Source organism: Mirounga leonina, unplaced genomic scaffold (genome assembly GCF_011800145.1).
Source record: "Mirounga leonina isolate KUSES-001 unplaced genomic scaffold, KU_Mleo_1.0 Mir_53, whole genome shotgun sequence".
Classification (NCBI taxonomy): domain Eukaryota; kingdom Metazoa; phylum Chordata; class Mammalia; order Carnivora; family Phocidae; genus Mirounga; species Mirounga leonina.
Window position 1 is genome coordinate 63,123,032 of NW_023270807.1, and position 21,455 is coordinate 63,144,486.

Here is a 21,455-nt window from a genome sequence, read left to right on the forward strand (position 1 = left end):
CCGCATCGGGCTCCCGGCTCAGCGGGGAGCCTGCTTCTCCCTCTGACCCTCTCCTCTCTCATGCTGTTTCTCGCTCGCTCTCTAATAAAATAAATAAATAAAATCTTTAAAAAAAAAAAAAGTGTGTGGGAATCCACCCATAAGTCTGTATTATCACCAGGACACTTGTCACACATGTTTTTAAAGTGCCATTCCTCACAGAAAAACGTTCAGAAACAACCTCCTCAGAATCTGCTAAAGACTGATGGGGGTGCACAGGGGATGGAGACGATGACAAAAATAAGAGGCATCAAAATGTAAAGGCTGCATGTCAAATAAGAACAAGTATGCTCAAATAGTTGCAAAAGATGATGTATTATTAAGAGAAGACAAAGGAAACAGAAATAAAGAATGACTTAAAAACTGTAAAGATTAAAATAAATCCCGGGGCACCTGGGTGGCTCAGTTGTTAAGTGTCTTCCCTCGGCTCAGGTCATGATCCCAGGGTCCTGGAATCGAGCCCCACATCGGGCTCCCTGCTTGGCGGGAAGCCTGCTTCTCCCTCTCCCACTCCCTCTGTTTGTAGTCCCTCTCTCACTGTCAAATAAATAAATAAAATCTTAAAAAAAAAAGATTAAAATAAATCCCATGAAGAGAGGCCTTTAAGGATGAAACATGCATTCAAAGAGCCCATTACAGGTTGTCAGGGAGGCCTTGGAGGCAGCTACCAACCTGCCTCTTAGGTCTGGCTTCTGGTATCCTTTGCGTTTTAAGACCACCACCACTCCCATTCCGAACATAATATTATCCTCACGGACAAATTACTGTGTGGCACCCCCACTGAGCCTCCTCCCCGCCAGCAGCTTTCTCACTCATTTTGTCTGATGTTTCTGCTGGCACTTCCCTTCTCTGTCTTCCTCCTCACTCTGGAGACCTAGTTTCCAGTCTAGAGCACCTTCACAGAGGCATCCACTCACCTCTGTCCTCTTCATGCTTACAATGCACATAAATGTCCTTCCCAGCTACTCAAAGACATAAGACATCTCAGAGATAAGAGACTCAACTGACCAATGTCTTAAAACACAGGACAAAAGAAAAAGATGAGGACAGAGGTACATCCGGAACAAAGATCAGTGAATTTATGGACAATGATGGCAAAATTCCAAAAAGGGTTATCAAATAGATGGTTTGTGAGCTCTAGAAAAAAGGCAGTGGTATTGCAGCCCCAGGATGGGTGGGTCACAATGAGCAAACCATTACAAAATATTCTCATTTTTCTTTTGATATGGCCACTCATTGTTAGCTTCTGAAACAGTAAAGATAGAGTATATTTGGGTGTTCGAAACTTAGTCCTGGGGCACCCAGGTGGCTCAGTCGGTTAGGCATCTGCCTTCAGCTCAGGTCCTGATCTCAGGGTCCTGGGATCGAGCCCCACATTGGGCTCCCTGCTCAGCGGGGAGCCTGCTTCTCCCTCTCCCATTCCTCCTGCTTGTGCTCTCTCTCTCTCTCTGACAAATAAATACATCATAAAATCTTTAAAAAGAAAAAATAGAAACTTAGTCCTTTGTGGTAAGACAGACAAATGGGACTCTGGATTAGAGTATGGTAATGTGGATTCAAATATGTAAAACAACTACTCCTAGAAAATGTTTGGCAGTGGATTTAATTTGAACAGAAGAGCGAACTCTAGGACTCAATATTTGGTTTTGTCTTAATAAATGGTGCTGAAGGGCGCCTGGGTGGCCTAGTTGGTTAAGCGACTGCCTTCAGCTCAGGTCATGATCCCAGGGTCCTGGGATCGAGTCCCGCATTGGGCTCCCTGCTCTGCGGGGAGCCTGCTTCTCCCTCTCCCACTCCCCCTGCTTGTGTTCCCTCTCTCGCTGTGTCTCTCTCTGTCAAATAAATAAATAAAATCTTTAAAATAAATAAAATAAATGGTGCTGAAAAAAATGGAAAGCTATATGCAAAGGAATGAAACTGGACCACTTTCTTATACCACACATAAAAATAAACTCAAAATGGATTAAAGACCTAAATGTGAGACATAAAATCATAGAACTCCTAGAAGAAAACACAGGCAGTAATTTATTTCACATTGGCCTTAGTAACATTTTTCTAGATATGTCTCCTCAGACACGGGAAACAAAAGCAAAAATAAACTACTGGGACTACACCAAAATAAAAAGCTTTTGCACAGTGAAGAAAACCATCAACAAAACAAAAAGGCAGCCTACTGAACGGGAGAAGATATTTGCAAATAATGTATGCAATAAGGGGTCAATATCCAAAATATATAAAGAACTTATACAGATCAACACACCAAAAAACCCAAATAATCTGACTAAAACTGGGCAGAGGACCTGAATAGACATTTTCCAAAGAAGACATCCAGATGGCCAACAGACATGAAAAGATGGTCAACATCACTCATCATTAGGGAAATGCAAATCAAAACCACAATGAGATATCATCTTACACCAGTCAGAATGGCTACTATCAAAAAAACAAGAAATAACAAGTGTTGGCGGGGATGTGGAGAAAAAGGAAGCCTCCTGCACTGTTGGTAGAAATGTCAATTGGTGCAACCACTGTGGAAAACAGTATGGAGTTTCCTCAAAAAATTAATAATAGAAATAGCAAATGATCCAGTAATTCCACTACTGGGTATCTTTTAAAAACACAAATCTGAAAAGAAACATGCACCCCTGTGTTTATTGCAGCATTATTTATTTACAATAGCCAAGATACAAAAGCAACCCAAGTGTCCATTGATAGATGACTGGATAAAGAAGATGTGGTATGTATACACATACACATTCACACACATACATATAGTCACACAGGAATATTACTCAGCCATAAAAAAGGAATGAGATCTTGCCATTTGTGACAACATAGATGGACTTATTACGCTAAAGCAAAATAAGTCAGACAGAGAAAGACAAATACCATATGACTGCACTTAATGTAGAATCTAAAAAATGAAACAAATAAGCAAACAAACACCAGGAATGGACCTATAAATTCAGAGAACAAAGAGATGGTTGCCTTAGGGGAGGAGGATTGGGGGGTGGGAAAAATGGTTGAAGGGGAGTGGGAGATACAGGTTTCCAGTTATGGAATGTGTAATAGGTCATGGAGATAAAAGATACAACATAGGGAATATGTTCAATGGCATCATGATAGTGTTGTATGATGACAGATGGTAGCTAAGGTTGTGGTAAGCATAGCATAACATATAGACTTGTCAAATCACTATGTTGTACACCAAAAATAATGTAACATTGTGTGTCAACTATATTTCAATAAAAAAAGAAAAACAGAAAAAACCCTGACTCGGTTTCTTTCCTTTATCACAGTTCTATGGATTACCTGAATGAAGATGGAGAAGAAATACATACTAAATTTTAACTTGCAGATGTCATATAGCCAAGAGAGAAAGCTAACACATGGATAGCATCAAAATATTAATCGTTTTGACACGTTGAAAAAAGACTAATACTCCTGAGATGAAATGTAACAGGGATAATTGTATAGTTGTGCATTTAGGTTTCAAAAATTCATTGTAAAAGTGTGAGCCTCAGTTTGGCAGTGACTCATAAATAAGTGCTGAGAATCTTTGATAACCACATTCTTTGCATAAGCCAAGACTGATATAGGTAAAAAAAAAAAAAAAAAAAAAAAAAAAAAAAAAAAGCCCAAACACAAACTTTGGTAGCATCAATAGATGTACATGTCCCAGACAAAGGCAGGAATGGTCAGGCTGTACTGTTTGATGGTATTCATGGTTAGAAAACTGTGTTCCGGGGCGCCTGGGTGGCTCAGTCGTTAAGCGTCTGCCTTCGGCTCAGGTCATGATCCCAGGGTCCTGGGGTGGAGCCCCGCATCCGGCTCTCTGCTCGGCGGGAAGCCTGCTTCTCCCTCTCCCACTCCCCTGCTTGTGTTCCCTCTCTCGCTGTGTCTCTCTCTGTCAAACAAATAAATAAAATCTTAAAAAAAAAAAAAAAGAAAACTATGTTCTGGGGCGCCTGGGTGTCTCAGACGGTTAAGCGTCTGCTTTTGGCTCAGGTCATGATTCCAGGGTACTGGGATCGAGCCCCGCATCAGGCTCCCTCCTCGGGGGCAGTCTGCTTCTCCCTCTTCCTCTGTCTGCTGCTCCCCCCTGATTGTACTCTCTTTCTCTCTCTGTGTCAAATAAATAAATGAAATCTTAAAAAAAAAAAAGAAAGAAAACTATGTTCTGTCCTGGGCACCATGACCATGTGTCAAGACGGGTATTCAGAGTACACTGGGTCCGGTATTAGGATGAAGAAGTATTTGAAAACATGTCTTCTAAGGAATATTTAACCTGGAGGAAAGAATTAAAGGAGGTGATGAAAGTCATCTTCCAATATCTAAAGCAATTAAATGGAAGATGGAGCAGTCCTGTTCTATGTGCTTTAGGAGACAGAACAAAGAGCAACAGGGTGAAATTTCTGGGAAGCAGATTTCAATGACAAATAAGAGAGAGCTTTCAAATAACTAGAGTTGTCTAACAACAGAATAATTATTTTTGACATCCCTGTTTTTGGAAGTCCTCAGAAACTGGATTGACCACATCAGAGAAAGTATGAATAAAATTCTTCTCTCTTTTTTTTTAAGATTTTATTTATTTGTCAGAGAGAGAGAGAGAGAGAGAGCACAAGCAGGGGGAGCAGGCAGAGGGAGAACAGGCTCCCTGCTGAGCAAAGAGCCTGATGCGGGACTGGCTCCCAGGACCCTGGGATCATGACCTGAGCAGAAGGCAGAGGCTTAACCAATTGAGCCACGCAGGCGCCCCCATGAATAAAATTCTTAGCAGGTGTGGGAGGTGGAACAAGGCAGCCTCCAAAGTCCCATCCAACTCCAAGATCCTAGCTGACAGGGCTTCAAGTGAAAGGTCTTCTCAACTTCTGAGTGGCAAGACTTGGTACAAAAGGAAAAGCTACAATTAAAACCCTCTCTAATATGATCAACATATTATGATAAACAAATTGCAAACCACATAAAAAGCATTCCTTTTTACTCAGAACAAGAGATTATTTGCAAGAGTCTAGAGAAAGGAAATCTACTGATTTAATTAAATATCTTATTTCAGCAAAAGGAAAGGGGATGGAAATAAGATAATTTTTAGTTACGTCCTCAAGCACATGAATTCATGTGCAAAAGCACAAGAATGGTGCGAGTCCCAATATGAAAATGGCCATAATCAGAACAATGCTAACAATAACAACAAAGACAACCTCACAGTACTTACGTGTGCCCAGCACTAAGACATATATATCTTCAATCCTTACAAGAGCCCTATGAGGTAGGTACTAATATTATTCTTACTTTACAGATGAACAAATTTAGACAAGAATAAGTTGCTCAAGGTAACATGGAAGGTAAGTGGAGTCAAGATACAAATAGTTCTTGCTCTTATGCAGCACGGTATAATGCTTTTCCTTTCACTCTTATGCTCTGAACTGGGAAGCATTTCAATTTCATTTGGGAAGAGAATACCTATCTTTGTCAATAATGCCCTTTGCAAGCCTGTGCACAAGGGCAAATTTTTTCACCATACAGTATCAAAGATTTTAGAAAATACATTAAGTCAAATAACTTTGGATAAAACTATATTTACAGAGATGGCAGAAAATTGAAGCCATTGTTATATTAATCATGCACCTCTATTGCAATATATACATTTTTTTAAAACTATAACTAAAAATGCCATATGGCTGCAGTACAAAGGTCAGTAAGAATTGGAAATGGAAAATTTCCACATTTCTGCTAAGAAAAAGGCCATAAATATTTTAACTGATTAGGTATATTCTTCAGGTCATACTTTAAAAAAAAAAAAAAAGTGGGGCGCCTGGGTGGCTCAGTCGTTAAGCGTCTGCCTTCGGCTCAGGTCGTGATCCCGGGGTCCTGGGATCGAGCCCTGCATCGGGCTCCCTGCTCAGCGGGAAGCCTGCTTCTCCCTCTTCTACTCCCCCTGCTTGTGTTCCCTCTCTCACTGTGTCTCTCTCAGTCAAATAAATAATAAAATAAAAAAACTTAAAAAAATAAAAAATAAAAAAAAACAAATAGGCCCCGAGTAAGGCTCAGATATCATCATATCCACTACTGAATCACAAAACTAACATATTTTTACTTAAATCCTTAATAATAAAAACTTATTTTTAACAAAAATCTCAACCAAAAACTCTGACTACAGTAATGGTACCTGGGGTTTCACACAATCACAGGATATCATCACCTCATGTCATTTTCACTATTTTTAAAAACTAATCTCTGGGGCCACCTAGATGGCTCAGTTGGTTAAGTGTCCGAATCTTGATATTGGCTCAGGTCATGATCTCAGGGTGGTGAGACTGAGCCCTGTGTTGGGCTCTGTGCTGATGTGGAGCCTGCTTGGGATTCTCTCTCTCCCTCTCCTTCTGCTCCTCCCTCCACCTCATGTGTGTGCCCCCCTGCCAATAAATAAATAAATAAATAAAAGCAATCTCAGGGTTCATCATTCTACATTTTAGTCATTAGATGGGGTGCCTGGGTCCAGCCATTAGTTGGTTGGACAGCCAACTCTTGATTTCACTGGGGTCATGATCTTGGGGTCATGAGATCGGGCTCCGGGTGGGGCTCTGCACTCAGCAGGGTGTCTGCCTGGGGATTCTCTCTCTTCCTCTGCCCCTCCCCCTGCTCATGTTCTCTCTCTCCTAAATAAGTAAATAAATAAATCTTAAAAAAAAAAGTCATTGGATAAAGGATTAATGAGTTCAAATTGACAAATATAATTTAGCCCATGCTTTAACATTTTTCTCTTCTCTTATAAAACATCAGAGTATTTTTTCTTTTGTAAAATAGCCTGGAAAATTCCTGTAATATGTATTAAGCTTTAAAATACTTTTTAATAAGTTCTATTTATCTATATAAGATCATTCTGTGTAATTGTATGAGCATGTGTGACACACAGGACATTTGTTACACTGCTCTCCTTTTCCCTTGCTGAGTCCTGGGGCCTGAAGCCCGTGGAGATGGGACGTAAGAGAAGAGGTGAGCTCTAGGAGAGACAAAATGCCACTATTTGCACATAGGGCAGTCTTTCAAGCACCCGGAGCAGAAACCCCCAGATGAAGCCACACAGGAACCTTTTTTAATCCAATAATGGGATGAGGTGTTCTCCTCCTAAGACTGGTTTTCTGCTGTTTCATAATAATATGAAAAACAACTGTAGAGAGGCAATGAGCAAACCTTAGTAGGGAAACTCTGGACCTGGACACATGTGATCTTGGGCAAGGCAACTTCTCTAAGCCCTATATCATATTTATACCCATGAAGTTATTATGAAGAACAAACAAGACGATGTATGGCAAATTACTTTGACATCAATAAAATGCTATTCAAATGCAAGACCTGAAGAGGAAAAGAACATGGAGTTCGTTACAGAAGTTAGATGTAATATTTACATAATGCACCTGGCTTTAATCACAAACATTCATAGACTATTTTGCATAGATTCATGAAGTTGTTTTAAATATTTTAAATCTCTGGATTATTAGTGAACTGGAAATATGCTTGTTTTTGAAAAATGAATTTCCAAATCATCTTGACCATCTACAATTGGATCTATTCCACCTAACAGGAAAAAAATCTCTGGATTATTAGTGAATTGGAAATATGCTTGTTTTTGAAAAATGAATTTCCAAATCATCTTGACCATTTAAAATTGGACCTATTCCACCTAACAGAAAAAAAAATGATAAACACAGGTTTCATCTCATTTTTCTTGCCTTCTCCACACATTTCTATTAGGCTCAGTCTGGATAATGTGTGGCCTGCTGTTGAGAATGAGACTTCAGTCTGGCCATACCACCCTGAATGTGCCCCGGTTGCACCCAATCTCAGAAGCCAAGTAGGGTCGGAACTAGAGAGTATACTTGGGTGGGACAGTGAGATTTGTTTCAGAACTGATTTCAAGACTCATGTCTTAGTGAAGTACATTTATGAGTCTGTGCTGTGGGCTACTATCCACAAATAGCTTCATAACCAAACAACTCATTTCATACAAATTATCATGTCTGGATATATACATCCCTATTATATGTACAAATAACCCAAAACCGTACATTCAGTACCCCTATATATACATATATATGTATGTATGTATTTAAAGGTATTTTGCTCCTTCTCCCCTCCACTCCCTCCCGCGCCCCCCCCCCAGCTTGTACTTCTGCTCACACTCTCAATTCAATAAATAAATAAATCTTTTTTTTTTTTTTTAAAGAAAAGCAGTCATGTCTTCTGAAGGAAAATTTAACTATTTATAATCTCAGGTTTATCCATATTCTGATTCAAAAATAATTTTTAATTTTAGTGTCATATTCCAAAGAGGAACTTAATTCTATACACTGAAATTCAAAAAGCAAAACATATCATAGGTTGCAGACTGCAGCAATGAGCCATTCTTTGCCCGTGGCTTTTTTAGGAGTGAATCGATAGTAAACTCTGTAATCTCATGACAAATATTATGCTGGCTATTTAATTAAAAAGAATATTGTGGGATGAGAGGATTCACATCTTGTAGGTATCCAATAGTACTGGGGGTTATGTGAGGAATACATAAACTATGTGAGTCCATATCTTACTTATACATTTCTTAAATCCTCATGTCTCAATTTTCCATCTGCTTTAGTATTTGGATGCTGATACCTGGGGATCACTTGCCTCAAAACTACTATCACTACCTCTGCTGTCTACATGACCCTAGATTCCTAACATCCTAACATGTATCCTGATACAACATGAGCTTAAAACACATTATGACTTCCATCACTAGTGTGCATGTCAAATAACAGAAAAACTCTCTGTATTTGTTAACATAGATCCTTGCCTCCCTTAAGAGAATGGTAATGAGAAGTCATTTTAAATGGTTATATCCATAAACCTTTCTTAGAAGAGTGAAGAATGCTTGCCAGTTTAAAAAAAACCACAATAATTATTGCACTGGTTCAGCAAACATAAATCGTAAGACAGTCATTTACTAGACAATCACTATTTCTGAGACAAGAACAATGTTGGATTATAGAGTAAGGCATACTGTTTCTGGATGTTTGTAAAACCAGAGCCTGCATACAAATTCTCTCTTACTTGTTTTGTAGTAGGGCTAAGCACCTTGAGAAGCAGTATAGTGGTAAGGAATACACTGTGGAGTCAGCAAACCTGGACAGAATCATGACTCTGTGAGATAGTAATGATGTGGACACTGTTAGGTTATTTGATCTCTTCCCCATAAAATGAAGGGATTCAAAGATAGAATTTGATAGAACCATCTGATTAAAGTGTTTTGTGTGTCTTGAGTAGAGTGCACAATGAGAAACATGTATACTAGGGTAGGCAACTTACAGAGATCGTAGCACGTGGAAAGGTCTACAACCTTTTTTAAGAGGTGCACACAAATCTTTTTAGCAATGAATCAAAGATACAGGTTAGCATAATTTCCTTAGCTCTAGGACAGGGAGACCTTCTACAGGGGGCACCATTGCACTATCCAGAAATCCATCTTCAGAGGTATAACTCTGGCTTTGTTATGATCTGTGAATAGGTAAGATCCTTCATCAAGCCAGCAAGTCAAAGACTTGGGGGAAAGGGACAGGATCCACTCACCCAAAATCTTTAGTAGCATCTTACACATCACTAACCAATGTTGCAGTTCTTGTGATCTCTACTGTTATCTCAGTAATTCTGTTTGAAAATGGAGGTGGCACACCTACCTTGCTATTTCAGAAAAGGTAATTCAGCACCTCCGGGATCAGTACTCTGCCTGATGTGGCAAGTGGGGAAGCTGAGCAGTGTTTTCAGACACCGGTTAGGAAACACGGGGAAATGGCTTCAGATGTGCCGACTAAACAGATGACAGCTTTCTGATAGACCAATCATGTTGAAATCATGAAAATCTTCCTTTTCTTTCTCTTAAAGAACATAATTTTGGAAAGCCCGTGCCTTGCCACTGTTTTTATGACAAGGGAAGAGATTGGTATTTCCTTAGATCTACTTAAAACAGTTTCAGTGGACTAAACAGGCTCCTCTAGGGGACAGAGGGCTCTATCCTCTACATAAAGGCAGATAGGCACGTCCTGTGCACAGGTGGCTCCCGATACCACTAACTGGGAGCAATAATTGAATCCAGCTACCCCACAGCGCAGAGCATTCACCCACAGAACCAGCCTGGAGGGCATTTTTAGTTAGCTTTCTAGACTAAGATTCAAAAGGTTGCCCCAAGTGAATCTTTGTTTCAACCCAGGGAGTGTGAAGCATTGAGGATGTAACCATTTGATTAAAAATATACTTGGGATGAAATAAGAAGAACAAAGGCAGAGCCAAATATGCCTTATGAATGAAAAGAACAGAATCTAGGCACAAACATTTGGTTTATCTTGGGTTATTCACTCATTCTATTCTATTCTAATTCAACACATATTTATTTGGTACCTAGTATGTGCCAGGCATTGTGTTAGGCGCTCAGAGTACAGTGGTGAGTAAAACCAGACATGATTCCAGGCTTTCAACTAAGAACTGGTCTTCACTAACAATCTAAGTCTGCCTTAGCTTCCTGATGAATGATAGATATTACGTAGATATGCAATTTTTTAGACATCAGTAATTCAAAATGGTAATTTTAAGAATAAGATTGTCCCACTAAATATTATTATTGTGAACTAATTTCGCAGTTTACATTTAAATTAGAAACCCAAGATCAGCAAGCTAGGGATATATGATTTGAAGAAAAATAAAAAAGATTTGCAACTACGTAGAGAATTGAATTCAAATAGTATCAATAGTATTTGGGTTAACAACTGAGAGAATGGTATATTTTATGATGTCATAAAGAGGCTTATTATTGATAGCATTTAATAATATTATTCACGATCCACAGGGGAATAGAGATTATGATCATCAAATCTGCTGATGCCATTGAGGTGTGTGGGATTGCTAACACCTCTGAGAACAAGAATCTAATTTTAAAATAACATTAAGAAATTAGAGGAAGAGATCATCAAAGCAAGATGATAGTCACTGGGGACAAATGAAAATAATATACTCAGAGACTTAAGGAGGAAATCATCATGCCTTATGAATGAAAAGAACAGAATCTAGGCACAAACATTTGGTTTATCTTGGGTTATTCACTCATTCTATTCTATTCTAATTCAACAAATATTTATTTGGTACCTAGTATGTGCCAGGCACTGCGTTAGGCGCTCAGAGTACAGTGAATGAATGTCCAAAGAGTAACTGTTTTGCAAAAAGACTTGAGGGCTCATAGTAAGGTACAATTCTGGTTCAAGATACTTACTATTGTATGTGGGGCCCAATGCCAGGCTTGAACTCATGACCCTGAGTTCAAGACCTGAGCTGAGATCAAGAGTGGGACTTGCCTAACTGACTGAGCCACCCAGGTCCCCCTAGAATCTATTTTTGATTAAAAGTTTCACATGGTACAAAAGCCATACTTTACTATGGACAGAAATTGACCAATGACTATTTTTCCATCCTTAATAATTGTATTTTAAAGGAGATCTGGAATCAAAGCGTAGTTGCAAAAACTGACTTTAGTAAATTAATTGTTTTAAAAAGCAGATTAAATAAAATCTATCCATTACTGCTGCAAGAAAAAACACTTGCGTGAAATGTGACTGTCAAAAGAAAAATAACTGTTTTTTTATCTGATTTTTAAGAAATAAGGGGTGGGGATTTAAAACTTTCAGATGGCAGTCCTGGCAGTCCCTTCCAGCACTATCCCTGTGCTGTGCTTTGCTGCCTTGCCTGCAAGGCCTGCTCAGCGTGCTAGGTTTTTCCGTTCTCCTCAACTGTCTTCCATCACTTCAGCCACTACTAGAGGCCTAGCCCAAAAACTTGCAGTGTACAAAAATGACATTTTCCAACCATGCATTTCTGCCTATTGCCATAGAAGCAGGCACTCAATTTTTTAGGAGCCTAAAATTAAATTTTGGTTATGTCACTAAACACATGATTTCAGGCAAGTTATTTTTCAATTCCCAGTAGCTCAGGTCATATCTGAAAAAATTCTAAATCAAATGTGAGTCCACATTTCAAAACCAGAAATCTTTAAAAACAACAACAACAATGTATTTATTTTAAAACATGCTGAAATGTTATCACCTTAATGCCTGTATTTATATTTCTAATGCTTTCTTCCAGTCTTTATCAAAATTTTACATAGTTGTACCCATATCGTTATGGTATTTGGATTTTCTTCATTAAATTCTATTACAAACACCTCATTTAATTGGACCACAAGTCCTTCATGGGAGAAGGGAATGACCATGCTTCTACATAGTCCCTGTCGTTACCATGAAAACAGAAATCCTAAATGTAAAGACAACTTGAGGAGGTTAGAGGAAACGAGAGATTTAGTGCATCCGGTGATGCCGTATGGAATACTTTACCAAAGGAGCTAATGTGAAGTCCCAGGGTAGGAGAAGCAGCATCTGCCCAAGAAAGGGGTACACGGAAGAGAAAACACAGTAACATCTGGTCTCTAAATGTGCCAATGTGAAAAATTCTCAGAGCCAGTTAGCTAGGGTTATGAGAGAGAACGAGCAGGCAAAAACTGTCTGCCAAAAAAAAAAAAAAAAGAGTCTGGCTTTGTCACTAAAGAAAGGACAATAATATTTACAGAAAATTTTCTATACTCAAGCTTCAAAAAAGTAGAATTTTGGACTCAGTCTGCAGCAAAATGGCGGAAGCAATTTATGGATGATAAAAGAGAAAAAAAGACTAAAGGGCAAACCTTGGAAAGGAGAACCATGACATGGGAGGAAAGCCTCTTTTTTCTTCTTGAAGGGAAGTGATGATATGTGAGCATGCAAATGCAAATGTCTGCGGACAGCACTGTTTGCTAGTGGGAAGAGAATTTTAATGTGTACCCTATGCAAATGCGTTTTATAATCAAACAGAATGTGCGAGGCCTTCTGAGGGCGGGGAGGGAGGAGAAGAGCAGCTCTAGACACTGAGCCTGAGCATGGTGGGATGCAAGCCTGAACAGATTCCAGCAGAGAGGGCACGTCAAAACCCACTCCTTTTAAAAAAAAATCTCTCTTACGTTCAACCGAGAACTGGATGCCTAATGAATTAACACCTGCAAGATCTTTCTTTACCCAGTGCTTAACCTTGAGCAACTCTGTGCTTAGAGCGAACCTCAGGAGGAAGACATTAAAAAAGCAACTCTCTCTTCTGTACTGAGTCATGGGGAAAATTATTATGAACTGCACAGGAAAGACTAGAGAGGACTGTAAAGAAAGCCCTTGTAAACCATTTAGAGTCTTTGTGTCAAAATTAGCATGAAGGTCAAAGAAGCCCCGTTAAGGCCTGGTCCAGAGTACTTGTGAAAGAATGAGCGGGAATGAGCGCTTGACGGAGTTTGGTTTTGACCATGTGCTCTTTATTCATATCTGGGTATCTGAAGCAATTATTAAAAAGAAATTGGGGAAGAAGTCTGCATCTCTACGCTGGAGCTATTTGGGCAAGCCATTTTGGAAGTGTTAAAAAATTAAAATCGTAGAAAGCCGAACCATAGGTGCCATGTTTTGCCTGAAGTGGTAAAAATACCATCTGCCTCAGTCTTTGAGCAGCAGAGAGACAGGAGGGCTAACTGCAGGCATACGCTCAGCTCCAGCTGGGGAAAATACACAGACGTTTGTACGTGTTTTTCTGAGCGAGAGTAGTCAACATATTCGTTTTCTTTCAGACATATATATGTTACCATAGCAAACCAAGCATGAGTGTGGTCTGAGAAACTTCTCCACCAGTTCCAACAAGTGCCCATGAATTCCTGTAATTCAATAGGTGGCACTCTTCCCTCTAGCACTGCCCTGAATCAGCCATGCTTAACTGTGGGGCCAGAAGCCCGGGGAGCGTGGACTAGAGTCTGAGAGATACACACCCGGGGCTGCAGACCAGTCACTGTACAAGATCCCCATCGTATTGTGCATATGAGCCAAAGTGTTAGCACCAGCTTTCCAGGTCACAGTTCACTTCTGGTAACTGTATTCTGTCTACTAAGACTTCCGCAGTTTTAACTAGGTAAGTAAGACGTTCCTCGTTTTTCTATTCTAAAAGCTACTGGGTGGAATCGCCTTACAGTGACACAGCCCCTGTCCTCGCCCAGACTCCAGGTGGATGAGTTTCCGCGATAGGTAGAGTGCTCCCATGAGTGCGTTAACCACCTGACAGAGGTGGGAGAGACATAATGAATTAATAGCTGTCGAGTGCTTTGATGTCTTAAGATGAAAGGCACTGTGGCGGTGTAAAGCATTCATATCCAGACTCGATCGCAACAAGAACTCAATTAAAAAGTAATTCCATTTCTTATCTGAGTGTTTGAGTACAGACCACTGTTTGGCGGGAAGTGACAGTCTCAAGATCCAGCCAAGACTGATTTTGAAGTTACCACCTCTTCCCCCTCTTTCTTGACTTCCTCGCCCTGCTGAGACCAACAGAATTTGAGAGATGGCAGGTGAGGCCACAGAGCACATGGCCAAAATAATTTCCTATGGTCCTCAGAATCGGATTTTTTCAGATAAAATTTGGCTTTTGGGTAAATACTCAATCACTTGGAAGTAACAAAATTTCCAGCCATGAATACATTTCATGATGATCTCCAGAAATGGCTGCTGAGTTTTTTTAAATGTCCTTTTACAGATAATCCCACAAGGGTGGCCCTGACCTATAAGCATGGGGCCTGCATCAGTCAGCACGAGCACCATGATCATGCCAAACAGAGAGGAAGAGACCTGGGGTCATGATAGGTATTACTATGGGCCCACAGTACACTGCACGGGAGACAGTATCATAAACTGGACCCTGCAGACATCTCCCCCATACCTAGAAGAGATGGATATAATCTTTTTTTCCCCATGTTACTTGGGTTTAGGTCTGTGTAAGGATGATAAGTTTAGATTAATTGCCTAGATCAAGTGATGGCCCTTAAGTGTCAGAACTGTACCACATATTCCAGAGGGGTAGGTTCTGTTTACTGGCATGAGAAATATTGTCACTAGGCACTTGGGAAGGCAACCTTAGGGCTATTAACCATTGAGATGGATTGTGCTATATATATAGTCAACATATTCTTAAAGTGGTTTGTTGAAGTCTACAATACTCCACTCCAGACCTCCCAGAACCTCCCACACTTCTAGAATAACACTAGTGCAACTCACATGCATGCAGTCACCAAGCCTCCTACATAGACGCCTGTGCTGGGTACAGATGATGTGACCATGTACGAGGCCCTGCCTTTGGAGCTCTTACGTTTCAGTGAAAGAGAAAAAGCAGGAACAAGCAACTCAATGAAAATGATAATTCTACATTATTATAAATGTTAAGAAAAAATAGAGCAAAGGGAGGGTAGCTACTTTATTATTATTTTTTAAAGATTATTTATTTGAGGGAGAGAGAGCACACAGAGTGAATGAGAAAACGAGTTGGGGGGAGAGGCAGAGGGAGAGGGAGAAGCAGACTCCCCGCGGAGCAGGGAGCCCAATGCGGGGCTCGATCCCAGGACCCTGGGACCATGACCTGAGCCGAAGGCAGTCGCTTAACTGACTGAGCCACCCAGGCGCCCCGGGGAGTGGCTACTTTAGACAGGCAGGTCTGAGCCAAGGAAGCATGTGGTGGCAAGGCCTACATCAGTCTTGCTCACGGTGACAGGCAGCACTAGCATAGTGCCTTGCACATATTAACTGTTCCATGCACAGGGGCTGGGTGGATAGAGTGGATGAAGGGATGAATCTGGACCTCAGGTGTACAAGATAAGAATGCCCCCCAACCCTCAAGAAGAACGTCTTCTCTCGAATGTGGAATGGGTCCAAAGAATTGACTAGCACTCTTCGAAACTGCTCGTTGTATATGAAGCAACCCGAAGGAAGACAAGAGACGGTAAGTGATACTAGATTTTGCAGTGAGTTGGTGGCCAAGCCACTGCTTCGCCCAGGGGTGTTCTATCTGTGCATCATGTTTTATCCTTTCTCTTAACATCTTCAACTGTCATGTGCCTCTGTGATAAAAAACCCTGAAGGAGTTCTCTGAGTCATGAATAAACATCAATGACCAACAGTCATTCTATTGCCAAATTGTGTTGACTTTTCCCTGACTCTTTTTTTTTTTTTTAAAGATTTTATTTATTTATTTGACAGAGACAGCGAGAGCAGGAACACAAGCAGGGGGAGTGGGAGAGGGAGAAGCCGGCTTCCCGCTGAGCCGGGAGCCCGATGTGGGACTTGATCCCAGGACTCTGGGATCATGACCTGAGCCGAAGGCAGCCGCCTAACGACTGAGCCACCCAGGCGCCCTCCCCGACTCTTTTTGTTAGTTTTCCTTTACTACCACATAGTGAAATCCCAGCCTTTATCTCCAAGCTAGTATATTACAGCCTTCCCAAACAATTTTTTTAACCCTGTTGATATCTGCAACGTGTATCAAAAGCATCTTTCCTCTCTGATTGAGATAAAAAATCCTACTCCTGAAACTAACTTCATGTGTCTTCTCTTTTCTTACTCATTTCTTACTCTTCCATTTTCTACATTCATCCACTCCCTCCCTACCTTCCTCCCTCATTCAGTCACTCACCATTTACCATGTGCCAAACACCATGTTAACCACTGAGTATACAAAGACAAATAAGACAATGTCCCTGCCCTCAAAGAGCTCACAGTGTATAGTCTGTCCCATAAATGGGGCATTATATTACAGAGTAAGTACAATGACTGAGAGATGCACGAAGTATTAAAGAATGAAGGAAAGCACTTAATCCAGCCTGGGGAACCAGGGAGGACTACCTGTAGGAGATGGTCCTAACTGGAGCCTTACAGAAAGAACAGGGGTAGCTGATAAAGGGGGAAGGGCATTTCAAGCAGAGGGGACAGCATGAGCCAAGGCCTGGAAAACAGAAACAGTACGTTTTGTGTGATCTGGTGCTGCTGGAACACAGGGTAGGAAGAGATGATGCTGGAGAGTCCCTCTAGGGGGTGAAATCATCTAGCAAGCTTTGAACTTGCCTTATAAATGACACGAGCCAATGGCAGGTTTTAAGCTGGAGTCTGAAACTGTCAGGTTTATGATTTAGACATTCCAGTTGGTAATGGACTTGTGATGACAAAGTTAGGAAGACCAGTCAGTAGGCTTTCCAGTGGTCAGGTGAAGAAATTCAATGTAAGTAATGGAAGACAGATCAAGAGGAGGGGCTGGATTTAAGAAAACGTAGGATACCAAAATGGCATGACTTGGTAAAGAACCTGGGGGTGAGGGAGTAGGAACTGTCAAGGGTGACTTCTAAGATTCTCACAGGGTTGACTGGGGGGATGACAGGAGAGAGAATAAGTTAAAAGGACAAGAAATACAACATGAGTGGACACTGATGTAAACCATGGACTTTGGGTACTGATGATATGTCCATGTAGTTTCTCTGACTGCAACAAATATATCACTCTCCTGCAGATTACTGATAGTAGGGGAGGCTGCATGTGCGTAGGGTCAGGGGATATGGTAACTCTTGATACTTTTGCCCAATCTTCTTGTGAACCTAAAACTTCTCTAAAAAGTAAGGTCTATTTAGGGGTGCCTGACTGGCTCAGTTACAAAAGCATGCAACTTTTGATCTGGAGGTCATAAGTTTGAGCCCCACATTGGGTGTAGGGGCTACTTAAATAAATAAAGCTTAAAAAAAAAAAAAAAAAAGACCAGGGATGTCAGACAAGATGGTGAGTTCAGTTTAAGATGCCTGTGGGCGACCCAGGAGGATATGTCCACAGCCCGAGTTTGGGTACATAGGGTCAAGTAGACATCTAAGAAGAGTGATGCATATGGAGGCCCTCAGTTTAGAGGTGCTCTTATCTAGTTTTTCTGAAAGGAAGCAAAAGTTTGTGAGACAGAGAGAAGGAGGAACTGCATCTCAGTCAAGGAAAAGAGAGCAAATGCATGGAGCCATGGGTGTACCCCCCCGGGGACTGTCAGGAGAGCACGAGGTTCCAGATCAGCCCTGAGAGATCATCTTGGGTTTCAGTTGTCCCACTGCGAGCAGAGCCCTTACAGCTTGTAGTTCCTCCTCCTTGTCTTTGGAGTGCAGGTGTGCTCATACCCAGGATAGTCCTGATTGCTGCATAAACCAGATGGTTAGCGCCTTCCTTTAGCCAAGTAGCTATATGCAGCCCATGCACCTGCTACAATGTTCCATTTCTCCCCGGGGGGAGCACAGAATGTGACCGAAGTGTGTTCGGAGGCTTGCACTGGTGCACTGCAATCTGAACTCTCAGAGCGGTTTTTAAACAAGGCTGTGTGTCAGAATGATCTGTGGAGCCTTTTTTCAAATACTTCCTTCCTGCCCCTGCCCTGCTCTCCCCACCAGGGGATTTTGATCTTGGTGAAAGAGGGTGTGATGCTGCACCTAGGCATGTGTGTTTTCAAAAGCTCCACAGATGATGTGAAAACTACTACTTTTAGGAGTCTGAGTCGGCTCTGTGTGGTGCTTCTCACGTGTTATCTAATGGCGCTAAAAGCCAAAGATGCCAAAGGCATCTTTCTAGCAACGGTGAGTGATCTTACCCAGTTTATTTTTCCTCATGGCACTTACCACCACATGACTTTATATGATGTATCCATTTAGTTGTTTATTAGTTATCTATCTCCCACACTGGACTGTAAATGTCCCAAAAGAAAACACTTCATCTGGATTACTGTTGTAGTCTCAACACCTAACAGTGTTTGGGATGAACTAGGCACTCAGTAAGTACACTTACCTGCTAATGCCTGTTACTTAACAGGGAGTGTCCCCCAACTTTGAAAGGGATGATTCTCTTTTGACCTTTCAAATATAAACAAAAACCACACACCAAACTGAAATGTATAAAACTGTATAGTATATATAAAATCTACTTACCTTAGCATAGTCTAATCTTCCTTTTTCTTGAGCCTAAAGTAGAAAGAAGGGGAAATTAATTTGTTAGTTCTTCAAAAATTATTTAGTGCTTCTATAACTTGTACTTCTCCAAGAACAAAGGTCAACACTCTCTCCCTTGGTCCCCTACCATGTATCTCTTTATATATCTACAGAGTTGTATCTCTATACAACTATATACATATAACACTTTTAAATACACTGAAAAGTTGAAAGGACAGGATACTGAGCACACGTATACATTCTATCTAGACATGACAATGCCATACATCATGACTCTTCACCCCGCCAAGCTTCAGCACGTTTTATAAGCACAGAATGTCTCATACATAACCACATGACTGCTATCGAATGTTACAAACTAACAATAATTCCATATCATCTAACATACAATCCATATTCAAATTTCTCCTATTGTCCCAAAAGTATCTTTTATAGCTTCCCCCCCAACCAGAATTAATCAAGAGTCACACATTGCACATGGTTTTTGTATCTCTGGTTAGTCTTAAATCTTGACTAGATCCTCCCCATTTTTCAAGAAGTAAAAATAAAAACCATTAACTTTTTCATGAAAATCATTGACTTTTTTTTTTTTTAGATTTTATTTTTAAGTAATGTCTACACCCAATGTGGGGCTCAGACCTACAACCCCGTGATCAAGAGTTGCATGCTCGGGCGCCTGGGTGGCTCAGTTGGTTAAGCGACTGCCTTCGGCTCAGGTCATGATCCTGGAGTCCCTGGATCGAGTTCCACATCGGGCTCCCTGCTCGGCAGGGAGTCTGATTCTCCCTCTGACCCTCCCCCCTCTCATGTGCTCTCTCTCATTCTCTCTCTCTCAAATAAATAAATAAAATCTTTAAAAAAAAAAAAGAGTTGCATGCTCGACTGGCTGAGCCAGCCAGGCACTCTGAAAATCATTAACTTTTTTGATTTGTCATATTATTTTTTCACTGTGTCATTTAACTTGTCCCTGTTTTGCTTGCAAACTGAAAGTTGGGTCTGAAAAAGCTTGCTTAAACGTTTCTGCCATGAGTACTTTATACAAAACACTTAATTTTGTATCAATTCGGGAGGCACAAAATGTCAGGCTGTCCCCGCTCTTAGTAGTGCTATAAATTTGATCACTTGGTTAAGGTGGTGACTATCAGATGGTTCCACTGTAGCGACATGTTTCCTCCTGTATAAACAGTAAGTAATCTGTGGGGCCAGGGTCTCTTCCACTTCCTTTGGCATAATTTTTACTATATTGTATTATGTTGAAAGACCCCCACCTCCACTCCCCACCCCACCAGGGATGATAGAAAGGTGGAATTGAAAACGACATACTAGGGGTGCCTGGGTGGCTCAGTTATTTAATCATCTGACTCTGATTTCAGCTCAGGTCACGATTTCGGGGCTGTGAGATCGAGTGAGCCCCACACAGGGCTCCACGCTCAGCATGGAGTGTGTTTGGGATTCTCTCTCTCCTTCTGCGTGCCCCCCCTGCCCCCGGCACTTTCTCTCTAAAATAAAATAAATCTTAAAAAAAAAAAAAAAAAGACATTCTATATGGGGTCAGACTTTATTTAAAATATTTTAGTTATTAAAAATTTAAAATTAACACATATACTCAAATGTATTATATAATCTTAACATGATAGAGACAATCAATGTATTAATCTTTGTTGATATATCAGCTCATTTTTGTAGACTTCAGAATAAAACTCCTGCTACCTCTGCACAGAGTAAGAACTGTTCAATTTGCAAATAGGTTAGGTCTTGAGACCATTTTGTTCCTAAGTCAAATTACTACTTGAGAGAAAAGATGTTTATGTAACATTGGTCCTGACTCTTCTTGCTTCTTTATAATCTTTTAAAAAATTTATACAAAGATGCCTGCATTTTGTTTTTCTTATTTTCATAATAAGTAACTTAGAAGACACTGCTCAGGTATTAGCACCATCACAAACCACTCTAAGTTAAAATTGTGACTTGAATGTTTTCTATGACACAAAAGGCTTCTGCAACCAATGTAATATAACAAAGAATTTGGAGTTTTCAATCTGCTCTTCAAATTTTTTAGGGATCTAGATTTTCAGTGAACTACGAAGAGTTTGAACTTAATCCTGAGATGCATTATGCCACAAGGAATAGGAGTCAGTTCTTGCAGAAATGTAAAAACTAGGCTTATTCTTCTCTCTGCTCAGATATTTTATATTGACTTGTGTGTCTGTGGACATCTTCTCCCAAAATAGTTTTGTCTACACTGAAAATCCCTCTTTCTCCACTATAATATCTGCAGTTCATAGGGAGCCCTTGTGCATGTCTGTATGGATGTACTCATGACCTAGCTACTAAACTTTGTCAGTACGCAAACAGGAACTGGCTTTGATCCAAGTAATAATCCATGGCTTGTGACCAAAATTTTAGCAACAGCATTTCACAATTTGCTTAGTCTTTGAGTTCTCAAACTCCCAGCTGTCTCTTAAATTCATTTTAGGTTAAGAGATAGCTGACATTGAGG

General features: G+C 40.6%; 2 protein-coding genes across 2 annotated transcripts in view; both read right to left on the reverse strand.

The window, feature by feature from the left end:
• The window catches only part of BEND3 (BEN domain containing 3), a 109,498-nt gene that overhangs the window by 73,300 nt on the left and 14,743 nt on the right, over nt 1-21,455 (reverse strand). The window contains exon 2 of the mRNA XM_034991726.1: nt 18,935-18,967. The gene's annotated coding sequence lies outside the window, so the exon portion shown is untranslated. The remainder of the gene's footprint in view (nt 1-18,934; nt 18,968-21,455) is intronic.
• PDSS2 (decaprenyl diphosphate synthase subunit 2) overlaps nt 1-21,455 on the reverse strand; it is a 248,986-nt gene that overhangs the window by 8,177 nt on the left and 219,354 nt on the right. The window contains exon 7 of the mRNA XM_034991728.1: nt 18,935-18,967. Within this exon, the coding sequence (XP_034847619.1) occupies nt 18,935-18,967 (33 nt within the window). The remainder of the gene's footprint in view (nt 1-18,934; nt 18,968-21,455) is intronic.